General features: G+C 52.2%; 2 protein-coding genes across 2 annotated transcripts in view; one reads left to right on the forward strand and one right to left on the reverse strand.

Annotated features, from left to right (window-relative positions):
• ALDH16A1 (aldehyde dehydrogenase 16 family, member A1) overlaps nucleotides 1-10,330 on the reverse strand; it is a 17,953-nt gene extending 7,623 nt beyond the window's left edge. Inside the window, exons 1-15 of the mRNA XM_008575428.1 lie at nucleotides 10,234-10,330; nucleotides 9,712-9,838; nucleotides 8,842-9,020; nucleotides 8,597-8,674; nucleotides 7,980-8,161; nucleotides 7,742-7,894; nucleotides 7,106-7,291; nucleotides 6,428-6,523; nucleotides 6,109-6,245; nucleotides 5,859-5,964; nucleotides 5,629-5,759; nucleotides 5,071-5,238; nucleotides 4,686-4,887; nucleotides 464-649; nucleotides 24-146 (exon numbers count right to left, since the gene is read on the reverse strand). Of these exons, the coding sequence (XP_008573650.1) occupies nucleotides 24-146; nucleotides 464-649; nucleotides 4,686-4,887; nucleotides 5,071-5,238; nucleotides 5,629-5,759; nucleotides 5,859-5,964; nucleotides 6,109-6,245; nucleotides 6,428-6,523; nucleotides 7,106-7,291; nucleotides 7,742-7,894; nucleotides 7,980-8,161; nucleotides 8,597-8,674; nucleotides 8,842-9,010 (1,917 nt within the window). The 5' untranslated portion in view covers nucleotides 9,011-9,020; nucleotides 9,712-9,838; nucleotides 10,234-10,330. The remainder of the gene's footprint in view (nucleotides 1-23; nucleotides 147-463; nucleotides 650-4,685; nucleotides 4,888-5,070; nucleotides 5,239-5,628; nucleotides 5,760-5,858; nucleotides 5,965-6,108; nucleotides 6,246-6,427; nucleotides 6,524-7,105; nucleotides 7,292-7,741; nucleotides 7,895-7,979; nucleotides 8,162-8,596; nucleotides 8,675-8,841; nucleotides 9,021-9,711; nucleotides 9,839-10,233) is intronic.
• A 5,067-nt stretch (nucleotides 10,331-15,397) lies between these two features.
• On the forward strand, nucleotides 15,398-19,695 carry PIH1D1 (PIH1 domain containing 1). The gene is made up of 9 exons (XM_008575408.1): nucleotides 15,398-15,575; nucleotides 16,055-16,121; nucleotides 16,562-16,741; nucleotides 17,884-17,945; nucleotides 18,039-18,120; nucleotides 18,549-18,678; nucleotides 18,894-18,969; nucleotides 19,300-19,443; nucleotides 19,572-19,695. Exons 1-9 carry the CDS (start codon nucleotides 15,486-15,488, stop codon nucleotides 19,611-19,613), a joined length of 873 nt encoding a protein of 290 aa, XP_008573630.1. The 5' UTR covers nucleotides 15,398-15,485; the 3' UTR covers nucleotides 19,614-19,695.
• The last annotated feature ends 2,814 nt before the right edge of the window (nucleotides 19,696-22,509 follow it).

Genomic DNA, 22,509 nt, shown 5'->3' on the forward strand with positions numbered 1-22,509 from the left:
TGAAGATGCTAAAGAAAGGGTACCTGGGCAGATCCGAAATACCACAGGGCCTGGATGTCCTGGTGCAAGGCCAGGCAGCGGGTCAGGTGGTCCTGGTCTCCTGTCACCACGTTCACCAGGCCTGCTGGGAACAGGGTGGCCATATCCTAGGGGATGAGAGAGTGGGACACACAAGGTTGGCAGCCAGTGGGGGCAGAGTGAGGAGTGAACATCTGGGGAGTGGCATGGGAATCTTGAAAAGACTGGAACCGGGGTCATGGACTGGGGAAGGGTTGAGGCTTGGAGAGAATGGGCATTGGGTCTACAAGGAGTGAAGGCTTGGATGTTGGGACTTGGGCTACCATGTTTATCAACGGGGGTGGGGTGAGTGCCCAGCTGCTGTAGGCCTTGGGGCACCTTTCATCTGCTGTCCCAGGGGTTGCTGGGAGCAGTAGCAGGTAGGAAGGCAGGCAGGTGACTGTACCTGGCAGACCTCCAGAGCCAGCAGGGGACAGGACCTGCTGGGCACCAGGACTACAGTGTTGCCATGGGCCAGGGCAGGAGCCAGCAGGGACACGAAGGCAAGCAGAGGCCACTCGTCTGGGCACACAATAGCCAGCACGCCCAGTGGCTCCCGCAATCGGAGCACAGGGCCTCTCAGCCCTGATACCTGCAGAGACAGGTGGGAGGTCAAGGGCGAGGCAGAGGAGCCTGACTGCCCTCCCATGGCCTTCTCCATTGCCTGTCCTTCTTCCTCTTATCCCCACCTTTGCTTCACTATAAAAACTCCAAAAATAATACAACCAGGTGACAGTTAAGGGTGCAGAACTCTGGAGCCACACGCCTGGGTTCAAGTCCCAGCTCAGCTACTCCCCAGCTGTAACCTTGGGTGTGTTACTTAACCTCTCTGGGCCTCTGTTTTTCTGTCTTTAAAGTAAGAATAATGGGGCCGGCCCGGTGGNAAAAAAAAACCAAAGAGCAAGAGCTGCCGGATGACAAGAGGCCCTGAGGCCCTGCCCAGCGATTCTCAAGATCACTGTGTTGTATTGGAGCCACACACTGGGCTGCTGAATCTCAGCATTCAAATGGCCACAAACAGACCAGAGTTGTAGCTCCCTCCCTTCCCTTGAAGAACAGCCAGGGTTAGTCAGAGAGTTTATTAGAAGACAAAGAAACCATTAAGAGGAATGTTCCAGGCATCTGGTGTCTGTTGGGGTCCATCTCACCTCTGTCCAAGATGGAGTGGGTGACACTCTGTCATCAGTCCCCCATGGGCAGCCACAGGGCCTTGGTCCGTGCTGCCCGCATCCCCAGCTCTGGGCCTGCCCCCTCGGTCTCCTGATCCCAGGCCTGAGGGCAGCCTCTGTTCACCCACACCGGTTTGAGGTTTCCTGCTGAAGCCCATTCCACAAACTGGGAGCCCTGGGATGGGGAGAGGGTGAGATTAGTACTTCTACGGCTTGGTTGCTAAGCAGCTGCTTCCTTAGCAACAAAGACTATTACTGAAAGAGGCCTAGGGCTTGACCTAGGCTCTGTTACTATGACAGTTGGCTCCTATCAAGCAAACCTTCCAGATACTGAAGGAAAAGAGGTTGGCCCTGAGGCTAGGGAATTTCCTCCCCCTTAGCAGCCCATGTTCAAGGGAATGGGGCCAAAGGCTCTTGTTGACAAGAAGTTCCCATATATTACCAACTGGAGGTTTAAGAAGGTAGACTCTGGGCCTCCACTCTATTGCTAGGGTGTGGACCTTAGCAATGGATTGTCCACTGAGATTAGGTCTTTGGGCTGGGCAGGCTCTAAGGCCCTTGTTGCTAAGGAGATCCTCTTCCTTAGCAACTGGGGCTCTAAAGGGGCAGGACCTCAGAACCATATTGCCAAAGAGTTTCTCCGCTTCAGCATCAGGAATTCTAAGGAGACAGAGCCATAGTCTCAGAAAAGGAGGAGACTGTTGGTGAAGTTTAAGACACTGAAGATGCTAAAGAAAGGGTACCTGGGCAGATCCGAAATACCACAGGGCCTGGATGTCCTGTGGTACGGGTGCAACACCGAGGGTTGCGATCCGTTGCCGGTCACAAAAAAAAGACAAAAAGGAGAAAAAAAAAATAAAGTAAGAATAATAATTGTGCCTACCTCACAGATTTGTTTGTAGAATGAAATGAGTTAATATGTGCAGAGGGCTCAGGATCTGGCCTATGAGTTTGTGTGTGTGTGTGTGTGTGTGTTACAAAAAGCTCTATTGAGTTGGGTTGGCCGGTTAACTCAGTTGGTTATTGCTGGTTAGAGCACAGCCTTGTAACACCAAGGTCATGGGCTTGGATCCCCCTACTGGCCAGCCACCAAAAAAACAACAAAAAAAGCTTTATTGATTACAATTGACATTCATTGTAGTGGATTGAATTATGATCCCCCAAAACTCATTGAAGCTTGAACTGTGTCTCCCAAGTTTTATGTGTTAGAAACTTAGCCCCCACTATGACTGTTAAGAGGATGAGAATCCTATTACGGTATTGAAAGGTGCAGCCTTGAGGTGATTGGATTGTAGGACTGTGCAGTAGTGAATGGATTAATAATGGTGGTCAGGGGCGTGGTGCTGAGGGCTTTAAAGAGAGTGAATGAGCAGGTTACTCTCTCTGCTGTTTCTCCTTTCATGATCTTGCAATGCGAGACCCCTGGATGAACTTTGGACTTCCCAGCCTTAGAAACTGTAAGTAATAAATTTTGTTTTTCTTTATAAATCACCCATTTTCAGGTATATTGTTATAAGCAACAGAAACAGAGTAATACATTCATTAAACTGAACATATTTCAAAGGGTACATGTAATAAGATTGTGTAATATGTATACATCTATAAAACCATCACCACAATCAAGATAATGAACTTTTTCCCATTCCCTGCCCCTTTGTGATCCTTTTCCTCCTGCCCCTATTTGAGCCCTCTCTGTCCTCAGGCAGCTACTGATCTTTCTCTCACTAGAGATTCATTTGTATTTTCTAGAATTTTATAGCTACAGAGTTGCATAGTCTGCATTTTTTAAATCTGGCTTCTTTTCAGCATAATTATTTGAGATTCATCTGTGTTGGGGCATATTCACTTCTTTTAATTGCTGAGTAAGTTTCCATTGTATGCATGTACCACATTTTGTTTAGCTATTAATCTACTGAGAGATATTTGGGTTGCTTCCAGTTTTTAACTATTAGGAATAATGGTGAACATTATTGTGAATATTTGTGTATAATCTTTGTATGGATATATGCTTTCATTTCTCTTGGGTTAAAACTTAGGAATTAATTTTATCTAGGTAAACACCTAGGAATCATGGCCCGGTTCCATGGCAGGACTATGTTTCACTTTTTCAGAAAATGCCAAAGTGGTTGTACCATTTTACATTCCTACCAGCAGTACATGAATGTTCCAGTTCTTCCACATCCTTGCCAACACTTGGTATGGTCAGTCTTTTAAATTGCAGCCATACTAATAGGTGCATAGTGATATTTCATTGTGGTTTTGATTTGCATTTCTCTAAAGACTAAAGATATTGAGCATCTTTTCATGTGCTTATCGGCCAGCCATAAGCAAACATTTTTTGAGTCCTTGGCGATATGTCAGGCACTAAGTACTTAACTCATTTAGTTTTCACAACTCAATGAAGCTGATACAATTGTAAAATTGTACAACTGTGTACCATCTATGGAGGATGACACAGAGGCCCAAGTCAAGTGACTTGCTAGCTTTCTATTATCTCTATTCCTGGGTGTTCCTGTGGCATTGTCTGAGGGCTGAATCTTCATGCTCCCTTCATTGGCCCCACCATACATGTGACATCAACCCAGTACATAAATTTAACTGCATATTATGTATATATAAATGAAACAAAAAAGTCATATAAGGGCCAGTCCATGGCTCACTTGGGAGAGTGTGGTGCTGATAACAGCAAGGCCACGGGTTCGGATCCCTATATAGGGATGGCCAGTTAGCTTACCTGGGAGAGCGTGGTGCTCACAACACCAAGTCAAGGGTTAAGATCCCCAGGGGCCAGCCTGTGGCTCACTCGGGAGAGTGCGGTGCTGATAACACCAAGGCCATGGGTTCGGATCCTATATAGGGATGGCCGGTTCGCTCACTGGCTGAGTGTGGTGCTGACAACACCAAGCCAAGGGTTAATATCCCCTTACCGGTCATCTTTTTTAAAAAAAAAAAAGGGTTAAGATTCCCTTACTGGTTATCTTATAAAAAAAAAAAAAAGAAAAAGAAAAAAAAATCCATATGAAGCAATACTCTGTGCAATGCACTCTGTATTTTCTATCCTATTCTCTTTGTTAAAAAAAACAGAACCTTATGCAAACCTACCAGCCTATGGTGACTTACTGTCACATAGCTCTGATGTTTTGTCATAATAAATGTTTTCAATAAAAAACAAAACAAAACAAAAAACAAAGAACTATTATGGTTATGGCCCACTAATTGATTTGGCCCAGTAATGGGTCACTAACCACAATATGGAAAATACCAGTCTGAGTAGGCTGTATGCACATTATACAGATGAGGAAACCAAGGTGTAGAGAGGTAAAGCTACTTGCTGATGATCATATAGCCAGGAGGTGGTGGCACTGGGCCTGGACCCCAAGCCCGGCTCATTCCAGAGCCTTTGCTCTGACCTCCACCCCAACTGCCTGCCCTGTCCACCTGCCCACAGACCCCTCTCACCTGCAGGCTGTGGCCTTGAGCCTGGGCCCGGGCACCCCATGCTCGAAGTCGCCTCACACTCAGTTCTACCTCTGCCTTGGCAGCCTTGAGCTCCACTCCCTGCCTCTCCAGCCTTGAGGCCAGGGTGAGCTCCCGGCGTTTCAGGGCAGCTGCCAGGGCCCACAGCAGGGCCGCCCGGGCCCCTGGAGACTGGCCCACCCAGCTGTGGGCAGACAATGAAAACTGGGTGATGGTATCCTAGTCTTGGCTTTTCCCAGATACCCAACTCTGCTTACAGTCCCTAAATTAGGATCCTAAGCCCCATAGCCCACCAAGCCTTGGGGGTCCCAGGCTGCCCTATCGGCTACCCCATAATCCCTGGGCTTTCATGTGTGATCCCTCTTACCCAGGGGCAGCCTGGTGAGCAGCCTCCACAGCACTTCGGATATCCTTGGCTCCACCCTCAGCCACATAGCCGTGGAGGTTGCCATCCGAATCCTGGATAGACCTGGAGCTCCGGGTCCCAGGAGCCTGGAAATGGCCCCCCACGAAGAGTCCATAGGGGAGTGCTGGGCTGGAGTAGGATGAGGCATGAGAGTGGGGGTCCTGGGTCTTCTCAGACCCCAGGCTCCACCCCACTGGATAGACTATCTTAGCTCCCATGAGCCTGTGGGGGACCTCAAACTCCTGCTCCCCTGCATCTGGGGGAACCCCATGTTCCTAGGCCCATGAGTCTCTGGAAGAGCACAGACCTTCATTTAGCAGTACTGAGATTCTCATCAGGCTTGGGTGGGGGAATGTGTGAGGCCATAAAACCCAGAAAGCAAGAGTCAGCAGGACCTGTGGACCCCACAAGGTGGCTCTAATGGGCCTCCCTCTAGTCCTCCAGCCCATGTGGAACTGGACACAACTTTCCTTCTCCCATTTCACACCCCTAGACCACCTTGCCCTTGGAACCACTCACCTGGGCCCTATTTCAGGCCCAGCTGGTAGGGTTGAGGGGACAGCAAGGCCGAAGGTGTCATAGTTCAGATTCTCGGAAAGATAGGGCAGCCGGGCAGGGGTCCCTGAGGGCCGCAGATATTCATATAGACCCTGTGAGAGGAACAGTGTCAAGAGAATGCAGGGTAGACAGTGGGATGCATGTGTCACGGGATGCAGGGGTGGTGATGGGGGCAGGGCGTGTGCACTCACATCTGGGCCCCCATGCCACGAAGACCCACTCTCTTTGCAGCCACCTGTGGGCACTGCAGGATCTCTGAGGCCGTGGGCGTTGATCCAGACAGTGCCCACCTGGAGCCTGCCAGGGGAGATGGAGACATCAGAGAGAGAAAAACAGAACGTTGGCAGGGGGGGTGAGTCAAAGAAAAAGGGGGACATGAAGACTGAGGGAAAGAGTAGAAGCTTGGGCCATTCTGACGGGCCGCCCTTCATACTGACTGACCCGTAGGCCAGCTCCAGCACCTGCCCCAGCCTCTCGCTCCACACGCTGGCGCTGCCTCCCCGGGGCGTCCCATTGGCCATGGCCAGGGATTCCTTGGCCGTGCGGAAAGGGAAGGCCACAACCAGAGGCCACGGCACCTGGAAGTGGTAATGGGGGAGCTCAGGTGGCCTGGCCAGCCCCTCCCTTTAATACCCCACCCATTAGGGGATGAGCCTATAGCAGTTGGCAGCCATGAGACCCAGGGCCTTCTGCAGGTATAGTGCTGCTGTCCATGTCTGGCTGAGGTGAAATAGGATCTGTAGGACCGTAAGGGGCTCACCTCTGCCTGGGCACACGGGGAGGCTGGAGGCAGGTCAGAGACCAAGGTTGGGGGATAGAATGGGCTGTCTGAGGGTACACTGCCAGCCTGGAATACCTAGAGAGAAAGAAAGAGATCTAGAAGTCTATCTCCAGCCCCCTCCTCCCTCAGACCCAGGAGTCCAGGTCCCCAGCCCCCTCCTCCCTCAGACCCAGGAGTCCAGGTCCCCAGCCCCCTCCTCCCTCAGACCCAGGAGTCCAGGTCCCCAGCCCCCTCCTCCCTCAGACCCAGGAGTCCAGGTCCCCAGCCCCCTCCTCCCTCAGACCCAGGAGTCCAGGTCCCCAGCCCCCTCCTCCCTCAGACCCAGGAGTCCAGGTCCCCAGCCCCCCTCCTCCCTCAGACCCAGGAGTCCAGGTCCCCAGCCCCCCTCCTCCCTCAGACCCAGGAGTCCAGGTCCCCAGCCCCCCTCCTCCCTCAGACCCAGGAGTCCAGGTCCCCAGCCCCCCTCCTCCCTCAGACCCAGGAGTCCAGGTCCCCAGCCCCCCTCCTCCCTCAGACCCAGGAGTCCAGGTCCCCAGCCCCTCCTCCCTCAGACCCAGGAGTCCAGGCTACCGGCAGCCCCTCCTCCCTCAGACCCAGGAACTGGGTCTCCAGGCCCCTTCTTCCCCAGCACCCCACAGTCTATGTCCTCCAGATCACCTGTGCACCCTGGCTCTGGGCCTCGTGCACATAGTGCTGGGCAAGGTCACATGCAGCAGTCCCTCGGGCCCCCATGTCCACAGCCCCATCTAGCCCTCGGCCGCTCCGAAGTCGTCCCATCCGTGCCTGGAGCCGCCTCATGGTTTCATCCCACACAGACTCCTGGATGAGGAGCCTGAGGCCCCCCTGTTAGGAAAAGGAGCATCAGGGTGGGCAAACTCAGGGCTGATGTGGGGAAGACAAGTCCCCATGGAGGGCTGAGACTCAGGAATGGAGGAGGATTGTGGAGAAGTGGCTGAGGACCAAACCCGGGGGAGAATGTGGATTTACAGAAAGTTGGTGATCCAATGGGTGAAGATGAAGGTTGGAAAACTAGGGACACAGATACTCAGAAAAATGAAGACAGTCCTAAGAACAAGGGACACAGAGCCCCAGACTGTCCAAGACCAGGAAAGGCGGGGACAAGGAGATTTGGAAACTTGAGGGGAGGAGTCCTGGACACACAATGGTGTAAAAACAGAGTTTTAGGGTCCAAAGAACTGAAAATTAAAATGAACAGAGACTCAGGATGCCAAGGTTAGAGAAAGACAGGGGCGGTCCCCAGGATGTAAGTGGACAGAAGTGCACGGGTCTCACCTGGCTGCGGTCAGACCAGGCTGCATCCACAATGCCCTCCACGGCTGAGTCGACATCTGCTGTGTCCATCATCAGCAGCAGTGATTCTGTCCCCAGTGCCAGGCCCAGCTCAGTCCCCTTGCCTGCCAGAGTCCGCCGAAGGACACGTCCTTCCTGAGGGACCCCGGCTAGGCTCAGCTGGGAAAGGAGCCTCCTGGCTCCCAGCCCTGTCCTGCCCCACTCTTTGCCCTGAAGATACCTCCACGGCTCCACAGAAGGCCACCTTCTGGACTCCAGGCTGGGAGGCCAGGACAGGCCCCAGGGAAGCAGGGCCACTGATCACATTGAGGATTCCTGGGAATGAGCCTAGCTCCCCTGCCAGCTGGGCCAGGAGGAGAGGTGTTGGGGAGGCTGGGGGCACGAGAGCCACCACAGTGCAGCCTAAGAAAGGGGAACAGCTCAAAGACCTGGGAGTCTAGGCCCATGGTGCCTACTCCCTCAGACCTGGGAGTCCAGGCCCCCAGTCCCCTCCTCCCTCAGACCCGGGAGTCCAGGTCCCCAGTCCCCTCCTCCCTCAGACCCGGGAGTCCAGGCCCCCAGTCTCCTCCTCCCTCAGACCTGGGAGTCCAAGCCCCCAGTCCCCTCCTCCCTTAGACCCGGGAGTCCAGGCCCCCAGTCCCCTCCTCCCTTAGACCCGGGAGTCTAGGCCCCCAGTCCCCTCTTCCCCCAAACCCAGGAGTCTAGACCTCCAGCTCCCTCTTCCCTCAGACCCAAGAGGCCAAGCCTCCAGCCCCTCCTCCCTCAGACCCAGCAGTACAGGCCCCTATTCCTTCCTCCCTCAGACCCAAGAGTCAGAACCTCCAGCTCATCATTTACCCACAGCCAGCGCAGGGCAAATCCTCCACATCATCTCAAGGAAGGAGAACGTGGGTGGCAAGATGAGGCCAATTACTCCTGCAAGAAAATAAAAGAGGGTCAGTTGGTTAGGGTGCAGCCTTGTAATGTGGTTTGGATCCCCATATCAGCCAGCTGCCAAAAAAAAAAAAAAAATGAGGGGAATGGGGTTGGAAGTGCTGTGTCATGCAGGAGGAGGGGATGGGTCCTGGACTCCTGTTTCTTACCCATGGGCTCCCAGCCTGCCAATGCCTCCTCCTGGGTGTGTGCCTGGACTGCATGGTACTGAAGCAGCTGCTGGGCCAGTGGAACATCCCCATCTCGAACCTCTCGAATGGCCCGCCCAGTAACCAGGGATTCCAGGGTCCACAGCAACCGCTGATGCTTCTGGATCATCTTGGCCAGCCTGTGGAGAAAGCAAGAGGGGTGATCATTTCTCAGTGCCCCTTGACCTGACAGAGTCCTGGAATGCACCATATACCTATAGTTCCCATGAGCCCCTGGGGCATCCCTACCATTTACCAGGAACAGGGAACACCAAAAATTTACAGGAAATGTAGTCAGGGAAACAAACCCTGAGAGTGCTGTGTAAAGGTAATGGCCACCAATAAACCCCCAAAGATATTGGGAAATTCAGTGTTAGCTTCTAATCTCAACTGCATTTTAGGCAATAGAATCTTAGTGTCTAGCTGCTGCCAAAGCAGCTAGAAAATGGGTTTGGAGGCTTCACCAACCCCAGTGAACTAATGAGAAATGAAGCTCCAATGAGCTCCAGGAATATTCTGAGAAACAGAGGCTTTGTCACTACCAGCCCCAGTGAATAGTTAGAAATGGATGTTTTGACCACTAAAGTCCTAAATGCATATGAGCTGTAACCGCCAATTGATTCAGTGGGATATTGGGAAACAGATTATTTGTTCTTCACAGTCTCAAATGGATGCTGAGAGATGATGTCACTCTGTACCTCCCAGGGTCCACGTCTCAGCTGTATCACCTGGTCAGATGCTGGGCCCGAACGGCTCCATCACAGTCTCAAATGGATGCTGAGAGATGATGTCACTCTGCACCTCCCAGGGTCCACGTCTCAGCTGTATCACCTGGTCAGATGCTGGGCCCGAACGGCTCCAGGGAGTCTGCTCCAGCTTTCAAACGATGTCTTGGCTGCCGTGACGGCTGCTACCACATCCTCTGCATGTGCCTGAAGGCAGCTGGCCAAGTTCTCTCCTGGGGAGAAAAGTGGGGGGACCCAGATGGGAGAAGAGATGGAGACAGCCCATGTCAGAACTGGAGGGGACTGAGACTTCTGGAGCCAGGCACAGGCCCAAGTCTGTGTCTCACTCTGGGTCTCAGTTTTATCCTTGGTCATTGCTCTGGTTGCCTCCCATGGGCAAGAAAGGGATTTTAGTAGACAGCAACTTCAAAAAGCCTCTATAGGGACTTGGAACAATAATTAGGATGACTGTTATCAGGAGGAACCAGAAATCTTAGGGGCCCCCACCTCCACACTGGCGTTTCCTGCCCACAGGGCAATAGGCAAAGGGAATGGAGTGTCATTGGTGGGTATGGCTGGAGGGCACAGATGCCTCTCTCTCCCCTAATGACTGGGGGACATCTCATACCTGTGATGGGATCCTGGCAAGGCACTGAATTCCTGTGTTTTGGCTTTAACCACTTCCCATTTACATAGTGACCCAAGTGCCGGTCCTGGGTGTCCAGCCAGGCCTGGGGAAGGCAGAGACAGGTTGGAAAAGGGTCTAGGGAAGCTCACTCGACACCTGTCCCTCTTCGCCCCATCAGCTAATTCTTTTCCTCCTATTGTCTTTTCTTAGAGATTGTGGTAAAATACACATAATATAAAATTAACCATTTTAAAGTGTATAATTCAATGGCATTTATTACATGCACAATGTCATGTAGCCATCATCACTATCTAGTTCTAGAACATTTTCATTACCCCCAAAGGAAACCCTGTACCCATTAGGCAGTCACTACCCACTCTCCCCTCCTTCCTGTCCCTGGCAACCGCAATCTGCTTTCTGTCTCTACGGATTTGCCTGTTCTGGATATTTTATATAAATATGATCATATCATATGTGATCTTTTGTGACAGTCATCTTTCACTTAGCATAATGTTTTCCAGATTTATACACATAACAGTACATTTCAGAACTTCATTCTCTTTTATGGTGGAATAACAGTCCATTGTATGGATATACCACATTTTGTTTATCCATTCATCCATCAATGGACATTTGGATTGTTACACTTTTTGGCTGTTGTGGATAGTGATACTATGATCATTCATGTACAAGTTTTGTTTGAACACCTGTTTTCAGTCCTTCTGGGTATATATGTATAAGTGAAATTGCTGGGTCATATGGTAACTCTTTGTTTAACTTTTTGAGGAACTACCCGACTGTTTTCCACAGCAGCTGCACCATTTTACAGTTTCACCAGCAACGTACAGGGGTTCCACTTTCTCTACCTCCTTGGCAAAACTTGTTATTTTCCATTTTTAAAAAATTGTGGTAATGGGCCGGCCCGGTGGCGCACTGGAGAGGGCGGCGCTCCCGCCGAGGGTTCGGATCCCATGTGGAGACCAGTTCCCACTCACTCGCTGAGTGCGGTGCAGGTGCGACGCCGAGGGTTGCGATCCCGTTGCCGGTCCCCGGTATGGGCGCGACACCGAGGGTTGCGATCCCGTTACCAGTCAGTAAAAAATGACAAAAAGGAAAAAAAAAATTGTGGTAAAATTGGGAGCTGACTGGTTAGCTCAGTTGGTTAGAGTACAGCCTTACTGTACTGTACAAAGTCATGGGTTCGGATCCCCACATCAGCCAGCCGCCAAAAAAAAAAAAAAAAAGTGGTAAAGTATACGTAACATAAAATTTACCATTTTAACAGTTTCTTTCTTTTTTTTTTTTTTAAAAGATGACTGGTAAGGGGATCTTAACCCTTGACTTGGTGTTGTCAGCACCACGCTCACCCAGTGAGCAACCGGCCATCCCTATATGGGATCCGAACCCATGGCCTTGGTGTTATCAGCACCACACTCTCCCGAGTGAGCCATGGGCCGGCCCATTTTAACAGTTTCAAGTGTACAGTTCAGTGGGTTTAAGTATATTCACATGGTTGTGAATCACTACCATCCACCGCCAGAAGTTTAGTACTTGCTGTAATTTTAATGCATCTCATCTACCACATCTGCTCCGTGTTTCTTTCTCTCCCTGGTTATGTCTTCCATGTTGTTAAATCCAAAGCATGGCTCCCACTTTCTCCTTCTACAAACTCTCTTCTCTTAGCATCCTTTATGCCATATTTTCCTGATTTCTCTCTTATCCTGCCCACTGCCCCTCCTTATTTCTCTTTAAAGCAAAATGGTCACCCAAAAGTTCCAAACTCAAATGCCCACCAGTAAAGAGATTTTTTTTTTTTTTTAAAAGATGACCGGTAAGGGGATCTCAACCCTCGGCTTGGTGTTGTCAGCACCACGCTCAGCCAGTGAGCAAACCGGCCATCCCTATATAGGATCCGAACCCGTGGCCTTGGTGTTATCAGCACCGCACTCTCCCGAGTGAGCCAAGGGCCGGCCTAGTAAAGAGATTTTTTTAATACTCAGGGATCATATCTGAACATGAACTGGGTATTAGATGATATTATGAAATGACTGCTAATGTTATGTGTGATAACAGCATGGTAGTTATGTAACAAAATGAGTCCTTACCTATTAAAAATAAGGGTTCAAATATTTATGGGAAAAGAACATGACATCTGGGATTTGTTTAAATTACTCCAAGAAAAAAAAAAAAATATATATATATATAAAATATATATTAGGAAAGAAAAAACAGGAAAAAAACAACATAGGACCAAATGTTCATGATTACTAAAGCTGAGTGATGGGTAAATGGGAGTTCATAATAAATATTAATTACTCTGTGGATGCTGGAAAATTTCTCCCCTAAAGAATGTCCACAGGGTTCTGGCAGGCCATGTAAGTAAGAGAAGAGGGCCTAGTGGAGACTGGGAACTTACAATTTGTCTAAAAACAGTTGCTATTGGTTCCAGATGGTGTTTGTCAGGGAATATCTGCCAAAGGTTGCCAAATTAAAAACTTTCATTTTCAAGATAAGCTGTAATCTCAGATGTTTACATGGAACTAACTGTCCAGTAATTCACATTTTCAGAAATAAAGTTAAAGACAAAGAAAACATGTTTGTTGGCTGAGTCTGACCCATGGACTGTTAGGTTGAAACCTTTGCTGGGAGGATGGAGGGGGATGGGGTAGAGAAACCCATGGGTCCTGAATCCAAGAGCTCAGCTTCAAATCTCAGCTTCACTTCTTTTAAGCTGTGGGGACGGTGGGTAAATTACTTACTTCTTCAAGTCTCTGCGTCTATCACTAAAATAATGACAACAACCTCTCTCAGTTGTTCTGGGGATGAAATGAAATTACTCTTAGCACAGAGGTTGTAACACAGAAAACATCCAATAAGCTATTACCACATTACTGCTATTTTAGGACATTTTACCTCTAACAACCCTCCAAGTGTGGGAATTCTCTGTACTTTGCCCCAGGTCTTCCTATTTGAGCATACACTATATTTCTAGATATTCAATGGTCTTTCTACCTTGGAGACTCCAGGTCTGACTCCAGCCCAATTGTTGGTCTTGAGGCACAGGCTCAGGTAGCATTTGACTCCTGCACACTGCTATGGTTGTCCCCAGTTACTTCACTCTGTGTCACAAGGGAGCTCAGTGTCTTTCCTTCACCGCCCGTTCTGAGTTCGCCATGCGGGGACAGCCACCCAATTACAGGGGCAGACCCCAGTGCCAGTCATTGCCCTCTTAATCCCCCAAACCCTCTGCCTCTGGAATCTCTGCCTCATCCCGCCCTGTCCATCTCCCCTGCCTGAGCCGGGCACCAGTCTCACTTCCTTCCACTTGGACCACTGCTCTAGCCTCCTGCCCTCCCTCTGAAAGAAGCCCAAGCTCCTCATGCCTGGAGGACCTTGCGGGATCACGAGACCCATGAAAGAGTTGAGGGGTCCTGGGGGATGACAGAAAATTCGAGGCACCTTATTTATCCACAGGAACCCCAAGAGAATTCCAGGGGACCCTGGGCGATCACGGGAGCCTCATGAGGATTTTAAGGGGTCCTGAAGAATCACAGGAGCCCCACGAGGCATCCTAAGGACCAGCGGGATCACGGGAGCCCCATGGGTTTGTTCTTAGGGGCTGTCTGTAGTTACAGGAAGTTCCGATGTATTCTGGGGCTCTGAACGTTACCACGAGATCACATGAGCCCCACGAGTGCTGAGGGGCCCTGAGGCATCACGGAGGCTCCAAGGAGGTTCTGAAGGTCCCCGGGTGATCAAGGGAGGCTCACAGGAACTCTGTGGCGTTCCCGGGGGATCATGGCAGGTTCTGAGGCAGCCCCGAGGACTCGCAAGAGCCCTGGGGGGCGGGAGGAGGTGTGAAGAACGGGGGAAACACCACGGGGAGCTCAGGGCCGTGCAGTACGAGAACTACCAGGGAACACGGAACAGACTGGGAAGGACCGAGAAACAGACTACGAAGGCTCAAGGGAACGTCCCGCAGGGCTGGGTCCTAAAGGGTCGCGGGAATTACGGGAACTGAAGGGGCGGAGTCGCCGAGCTGTGGCGGTGGATGACGGGAGTCTACGAGCAACCCGCGGCCCCGAGGCCTGGGGGAGTGAGTGGGCAGCGACGGCCCGGCAGGCACTCACCAGTGCGCATGTGTGGCTCTCTGCCGCGGGTCCGTACTCCAGTGTGGTGAAGATGTCACAGGCGTGCGGCCCTGTGTATGTCGCAGCCATCGCCTGCCCAGGCCGCTTGCCACGAAAAACTGCTGGGCGCTCTGCCCAAGGGAACCTGGAGGCCCGAAGGGTGGCAACGCGCCCTCTAGCCTGAAGAGCAGGACCAACACCCCGCCCACTGCCCGCCTTAGGGCCCGGTGACCCCGCCCACGGGCCCGCGCGCGGAAAGCGTAGTCGGGAGCATGCGTACTCCGCAGAGCGCGAGGTCAAGGAGACCGGAAGTGCAGTTGCTAACGGGGCGCCAGAGTTGGACGGGTACTAGTGTGTCTTCCCGCTACATCGTTTATACTAGAAACAGGCAGTGCAGCTTTCAGTCTGAAGAATATTTACTAGAGATCCGTATCTAGCTGATGCGGGTGTGAAGCGATAGTTCAAAGACAAGATGGGAGTCCTCTTGTGCCTGAGGATGGACACTGAGATTGAATCTTGGAAGTGTGGCAGCCTTGACTGCCGGGAAAGAGCGGAAGTGTGGCTTTAATGGATACAGGAAGTGTGGCATTTAGTCATGTGCCTCAGGATTTACTTTTGATTGGCTGAAGTGAGAGCGTGGCTTTAAAGTTGGACTATGATTGGTCGGTATGAGTTGCCCGTCGGAAGTGTGGCCTACCCTAGTCCCACGGTCGCACAGATACCAGAGGTGTGGAGGTCTGGCACGCAGGACCCAGGGTACATCTAGAGCTGCTGATTCCCAGGCCGCACAGCAGACTAACCAGAGGTGTGGAGGTCTGGCACGCAGGACCCAGGGTACATCTAGAGCTGCTGATTCCCAGGCCGCACAGCAGACTGTTTGCAGAGAAGAAAAATCACAGACAAGATCGGGTCTGGCACGCAGGACCCAGGGTACATCTAGAGCTGCTGATTCCCAACCGATTTGTCGACGGTGCCTGGTCTGGAATGGAATTGTAGTCTCAGTCCAGATTCATACGTTTTTGAGTAGAATAGTGGGTATTCGATTGAGGGCGGGGAGCAGACACTAGAGTTCGCATCCTGGGGAAGGACGCGAGGGTGCTGAAGACGCTCTTTCCCAGGGCCATGGCCGACTCGAAGCTGCTGGAACCAGAGCTAAGCGAGGTAGAGACGATGGGTGCGGAGACGACGCGTTTCGAGGAGCTGCTGCTTCAGGTGCAGATTGACCGGACTCCTGGATCCCTGGGTATCCGGGGTTTTTGTTTGGTTTGGTTTGGTTTGGTTTGGTTTGGTTTTCAGAGATGGGACTACAGTTTCCAGAATGCACTAGGGCGGCAACAGGGCCTATGGGAATTGTAGTTACTTGGCTCCAAGTTTGCTAAGCTCGTAAAGATATGGGAGTGGGGTTGGGGTTCTTTGGGTCCTCAAAGGAGGAAGAGAACCTAGGCTATCTAATTTCTCACGTTATCCACCGCTCTTATACATAACAGTTGCCCAGACCGGCCGGTTAGCTCAGTTGGTTAGCGCGTGCTGCTAATAACACCGAGGTCCAGGGTTTGGATTTCCGGACTGCCAGCCATCAAATAAATAAATAAATAGATAGATAGCTAAAATTGCTCATTAAGCCTCTGAAGAGTAAATGAGGGGTCTGATAGCACAAACTCGAAGCCTGGAGTTTGTTTCCTTTCACACAGGCCTCCAAGGAGCTCCAGCAAGCCCCAACAACCAGACCAGAATCCACACAGATCCAACCTCAGCCTGGTGAGAAAGACAGAAACCCGGAGAGAAAGGGATTGAGTCCCAGAGAGAGAGGGACAGAGAGGCAGAGAGAGGAGGGATTGAGACCTGGGGCAGGGGACAGAGAGGAGGAAGGAAAGAGACACAATAATGGGGTATAAAGGCCTGGGGGGTTGGGAATAAAAAAAAAAAAAGGCCTGGGGTGTGTGGAGGGGATGAGCAGACACCCAGAGAGATCACACAGGGACAGTGGTCCAAAAAGGGGAAGTGGAGGACAGAGAACAGGAGTGTGTAGGGGGACAGATAGGAAGAGGGTCAGGGATCTCATGGGTGGGGAGGGAAACCTAGAAAGAGGATAGAGACCCAAAGAGGGGTACAGAGCAAAAGAGAGAAAGAGACAGAGAGGATAGATGGAGACTGGGACCTTTGCAGACAGATGGCCAGGACAAACCCTCTCCCACCAGGTTTCTGTGTAAAGACCAACTCATCTGAAGGGAAAGTTTTCATCAACATCTGTCACTCTCCCTCCATCCCTCCTCCGGCTGACTTGACGGAGGATGAGCTGCTTCAAATGCTGGAGGAGGACCAAGCTGGGTTTCGCATCCCCATGAGTCTGGGAGAGCCTCATGCTGAACTAGATGCAAGTCAGTACCCTCGGAGAACCCAGGAGTCCAGCCCCCAGGTCCCTTCTCCCCTAGCACCCAAGAATACAGGTTCCATGGCCCTTCTCCCTCACATCCCGGAAATCTGGCCCCCAATCTGATCCTTTTCCTTGTGGAATATCCGTATTTCTTGGGCATCCAGCACCCAGGCAGTCCTGGTTCTGTCACCTGGCTGGTCTGGTACTTCTCTGTGCTCCACCGGAGGGTGGGGGAGGGCTGGGCAGAGTGCTTTGCACTCATTAGCTGATCTTGCTTTAGTCCCAGGTCAGCTCTCACTCTTTCATCCCTGTTTTCACCTCTGCCCTTCTCCCCTGTCTTCATCTCTGCCTTGTCTTATCTCTGTCCCTGTTTCTGTCTCTGTATCCTTTTTTAAATTCACATTTGTCTTTTGAAGCCTCTTGGGGCCAAGCTTTTAGCAGTGCCCTGGGGAATAGAGGCTTATCAAACCCACTCCCCATCGTGGGTGGGGCCGAAGGAGATGGATGCAATTTCAATATGGTGTGATTTGTGTTACATTGGAGGGGGCACCCAGCACAGCCCTGAGGGGACTCTTCACCCACATGGAAGGGTCAGGGAAGGCTTCCTGAAGGAGGAGATGTCGGTTAAGATTTGAAAGAACGGGAGGAGTTCAGGCAAAGACAGAGAGGAGGGTTCTAGGCAGAGAGGACAGAGGGGTCCAGGGCTGGGAGAGAATGATTGGACTGGACTGGTCGCTTATAGAGAGTGACAGGAGGTGGCTAGAGGAGAAATGAGCTTCTTTATAGAGGTGGGAGAGGCAGACCACACAGGGCCTCCAGCGCCAGGCTGGGGGACTCAGACCTTCTCTAGGGGGCGCTGCGGAGCGAGGGGAGAACTGTCAGCAGGGGAGGGGGAGGGTCGCCTCTAGCGACATGGTAGGGATGGACCAGAGAAGGAGAAAGTGGAAGCCAGGGAGGAGACTAGAGGCCAGGGAGGAGACTGGTCTGAGAGTCGAGTGGAAAGTGGCATATATTGAGCTCTCACTGCCTAGTATCTCTGTTTCTTGTGGCTGCTGTGCCTGAATGTTTTTTCCTTGTCTGTCTGTGTCTGGGCTGTGGGGTTCCTGCGGAGGGCTGGGGCGTCTCACCCCCTTTCTCTCTCCGCAGAAGGCCAGGGCTGTACCGCCTACGACGTAACTGTCAACAGCGACTTCTACTGGAGGATGCAGGTTGGGGCGGGGTTATGGGTGAGGTCTGGGCAGGGGCCTCTCCCTCCACCCCCTAGCCCCATCGCGTCTCTTCTTCCTCTCTCTCACCCCTAGAACAGCGATTTCTTGCGGGAACTCGTGGTCACCATCGCCAGGGAGGGCCTTGAAGACAAATACAGTTTGCAATTGAATCCGGGTGAGGGCAGAGCCTGGGCCATCAGGAAGGAGTGGAGCCAGGAGCAGTTTGGGGGCCACCTTTGGAAGAGGTGGGGCTAGAGTGAGCAGGGATTTTATTAGCTCCTGTTCTGGAGGCTGCGGATTCCAGGGAGGATGTGGGGCCTCCCAAAGCGAGGGGGTGGGGCTAGGCTGGGGATTCCGGGTAGAGGGCAGAGCCTGGATAGCCTAGAAGGGGCGGAGCCAGGAGCATCTCCAGGGGTAGATTTTATTGGGACATAACACGGGAAAAGCGTGACTAAGCGTGGGTAAGCTTCCTAGAGCCAAGTTTGGGGGCATGGTCAGGTCCCAGGCATCAGGGAAGAGTGGAGTCCTTGGCTGTGCTGTACCTGAGAGAGTAAAGGGAACCCTGGCCTGTGTGATCTTTGACTCTGCACTCCCTACTCTCAGAGTGGCGCATTTTGAAGAAACGGCGTTTTCTGGGCTCCATCTCACAGCAGAACATCCGCTCCCAGCAGCGTCCTCGGATCCAGGAGCTGGGGAACCTGTATACATCCGACTCCCAGAGAGCCGAGGAAGGGTGGGCTTTCAGTGGATCCCCTCTCTAATGGCTCCCCAACACTGTTCTGAATCCCTCCCTCAATCCTCCCTCTCCACATGGGGTGATTCCCTGGAAAGGTATCCTGGGGCAACAGGGCTGGTTGGAGGAAGAAAGGGAACAGCATGCCAGGCAAAGGGAACAGTGCTGGCAAAGACCTGGCAGCTACCTCAGTTCTGGATCTTGTTCCTCCTTAGCCCTGAGAAGCCTCACTTGAACCTTTGGCTGGAAGCCCCTGATCTCCTCTTGGCCGAAATTGACCTCCCCAAATTGGTGAGTGCATGCTCGACCACAGCAGGAGAATGAGGTCTGGAATGGCCTGGGGCTTTCTCAAGGGGAGTGATGAAAGGCTGTCACCCCACCTGTGTAAGCTGCCTCCTCTGTCCCATGAGGCCAGAGGCCCACCTTCTCGTGCTGTCCTAAGGATGCTCAAGCGATCATAAGTGCTTGATTGTTGAGGCTTGTAATTACTGTCCCCTGCCTTTTTCCTGGGAGATTAGATCCTTTAAATATAGTTTCCCACCATGTGAGGCTACTATGCCTCCTCCATGTTGTTATTGTTCTGTTGATGGGGAGAGTGGGCTGAATCCACGACATCTCCAGGATGGAGTCCTGGGGCTGTCCCTGGAGATTGAGGAGAACCGCCTAGTGATCAGGGGACCCCAGCAGCTATATCATCTGGATGCCTACATTCCCCTGCGGATCAACTCTGATGAGAGCAAGGCAGCCTTCCACCGAAAGAGAAAGGTACCTGGAGGGAAGAGTTCAGGGAAGCTGGGACATTGAGGGGGCTGGAGTGTGGGCTTGTGGTTCTGAGGGAGTAGGGGGCTCAGGGCTGGTCTTCTGGATCCTGAATTTCTTTTCTTTCTCCTCAGCAATTGATGGTGGCCATGCCCCTTCTGTCTGTGCCTGCTTGATCAGGGTGTTTCCCTGTGCTTCCAAATGTTGAGAAAAGGCTGGTTGCTTCTCTAAAATTGAAATAAAAGAATTTTGCCTTTGTTCTGTCTCTGGCTAGGGATACCTGTGGAGTAGAAAGGAAGAGGGACATTGGGCTGTCCCTAGAGTCCCATAGAGGTCACTGCCCTAGCTCAGGCCTCATTGTCTCCCCCTGGATCCTCTCCCCTTGTCCTGGCCTCCAGTATCTGCCTGGTCTGCAGAGCAGACCTTGCACTTTTTCTGTTCACATCCCTTCCATAGCTCCCAGGAGACAGTCCAAGCCCCTTTCATGGCTCAGTTTGACCTCCTCTTCTCACTGGGGTCCAGTCACACTGAGCAGCATGTCTTTTTTTTTTTATTTTTTTTTATTTTAAAAGATGACCGGTAAGGGGATCATAACCCTTGACTTGGTGTTGTCAGCACCACGCTTATTTATTTTTATTTTTTTTTATTTTAAAAGATGACTGGTAAGGGGATCATAACCCTTGACTTGGTGTTGTCAGCACCACGCTCAGCCAGTGAGCAAACCGGCCATCCCTATATGGGATCCGAACCCGGGGCCTTGGTGTTATCAGCACCACACTCTACCAAGTGAGCCACCGGGCCGGCCCAGAGCAGCATGTCTTGACCACACCCATTTTTCATACCTTCTCTTAGTTTCTCCTGTTCCTTTACATAGTATCCTCTTCTCCAATACATCTGCCCAGGAAATTTCTAATTGTCTTCAGTTCTTGTGCAGTAGTTGCCCTCACCAGGGGGTACTTCCTGACCCCTTCGATGATCTGGTCTCTAGCCTCTCTCTCCTACCTTTCACCCTGACAAACTTCCCATTCCTGTAATCACACACATATCACAATTACACCAAAGTCTTCTAGGGCCTCAAACCACCAGGCTCTTTCTCACCTCCTGACTTTGCAAATGCTGTTTCCTCTGCAGGGGATGTTCTCCCTACTCTACCCCTCTCCCATCCCTTTTAATCAAACTTTCTCTGGAAAACTTTTCAAATTTCATACTTTCTCTGATCTTCCTTGGCTGAGTTAGTTCCTCCTCCGGTGGTCCCCAGTTCCCATTATTACTCCCATTATAGCTATGTCTCCTGAAGTGGGACAATGCCTGGCACATAGTAGGAACTCAACAAATATTTGTTGAGTTAATGAATGATTGTCAACACCTTCCCCTTCTTTACTGGGTCCTGGGAGGATAAGTAAATGGAGAAACTTCAGTGGCAAGTGTTGAAAGAGCAGCGAGTAGGCCAGTGTGGCTGGAACGAAGTGAATTGGGAAGGAAAGGGAGTGGACCGTTAAGTCTGAAAGGTTGCGGGGATAATATCAAATGGGGTCTGTTGGGCCACGGAATGCATGAGGGAACGTAGGCGTTGTGTCCACCAGAGGGCGCGACAGCTTCGGCCCTTTGTCTCAGCGAACTACATCTCCCAGCGGCCCTGGGAGTACGCCGCCCTTCGCAAACAAGAAGGTCCAGCGGCAGCCGGCTGTGACTTGTAGTTCGGACGGGGACTCTCCTTAGGAGGCCGAGGAACTCATTCCCAGGTCCTGCAACAGCGTGGGGCTGGGTCCTTCCTCCCTTGCTCTGTCTCCATGGTGATGATTCCGGCAAAGGCCCAGGATTTGGCAGCGGCGGCGTCCCCTTCCATTCCCGCCTCTTCACCATCTGCTCCACCCTCACGCCTGGCCCGGCGCCGCGGCTACCGCCTCCGCATCCAGGTTCGGGACTCTGCCGCCACAGGGTGGCGCGTGTGAACGACTCCGCGAGCTACTCCGCCTAGACCCAGGAGTCCCGTCCCCAACAGCCCTCCTCCTTCAGACGGAGTCCAGGCCCGCGGCTGCCTCCTACCCGAGGATCTGGGGGTTTCTCAAACAGGCAAAACTGTGAGACCCAGAGACCCAGCCAGTCAAGGCTGGAGGCGAGAGGCCGCGGCGGCCAGTGGCTTCCCGGCCAACCCGTCCTTGGCGTCAGCCTGCCGCACAGTCTGCTCCTCCCACCCCTCGCGGGCCACATCATGAAAATTTAATCACAAATGCATTTGCGGCCCGACGTGGGGAGGCAGTGGAGAAAGGAGCAGCCTCTTGGGGCCTGGACCTGGAAGTGGACTCAGCGTCGGGGAGAAGGGCCTGGACCTGTCTGCCTGCTGGGGACAGAAAAGAGAGTCCGGGTTCTACCCCAGGAGGGCGGGGCTGCCGTTCAGGGTTGGAGATGGAAGTCAGGGGACGGGGACAGAACTCAGGGGAGTGGGGAAAGAACACAGAGTGGGGAGGGCACTACAGGGGTCACAGCGGGCAACTGGGGTGGGGGATCTAACTGTAGGGGAGGGAACTCGGGAGGAAATCGGGGGTGGTGGGTGGTCGGGCTGAAGGAACGCGCCTGCAGGGGAAATAGGACTGGAGGGGCGTGGAACTCAAAAGGGGAGTGATGGAAACGCAGAAGTGTGTGGAGCTCAAGATGAGGAAACTGGATGGGGGCAGGAGCTAGAGGGGAGAAGGAGTACACTGAAGTAGGGGTTGAAATTAGGGGGAAAGAATTCCTGAATGAGAAAAGAAAGAACTCGCAGAATTAGGACGTTGGAGCTGGGGATGCCGCGGGATGGTGATGGAATTGCAGGCGCTGGGGCCAGAGTTCAGGGGAAGGTGGAACTGGAAGCCACAGCAATTAGGTGGGATAGGACTCGGAGGATGAAACGGAGAAGGGAACTCAGAGGAAAATGGAATTGTAGGGGACGAAAATGCGGGGACGAAATTAGGGGGGACGGAAGTGGGGGTGACAAATCTCAGGTGGGGAAGAGAACTCAGGACAGGAGAGAAAATCTGGATGGAGGAGGTAGGGAGGATGGAATGGGGTCAGTAACTTGGGGAAGGGGCAGAA

This window comes from Galeopterus variegatus, unplaced genomic scaffold, assembly GCF_000696425.1.
Source record: "Galeopterus variegatus unplaced genomic scaffold, G_variegatus-3.0.2 Scaffold1180, whole genome shotgun sequence".
NCBI lineage: Eukaryota > Metazoa > Chordata > Mammalia > Dermoptera > Cynocephalidae > Galeopterus > Galeopterus variegatus.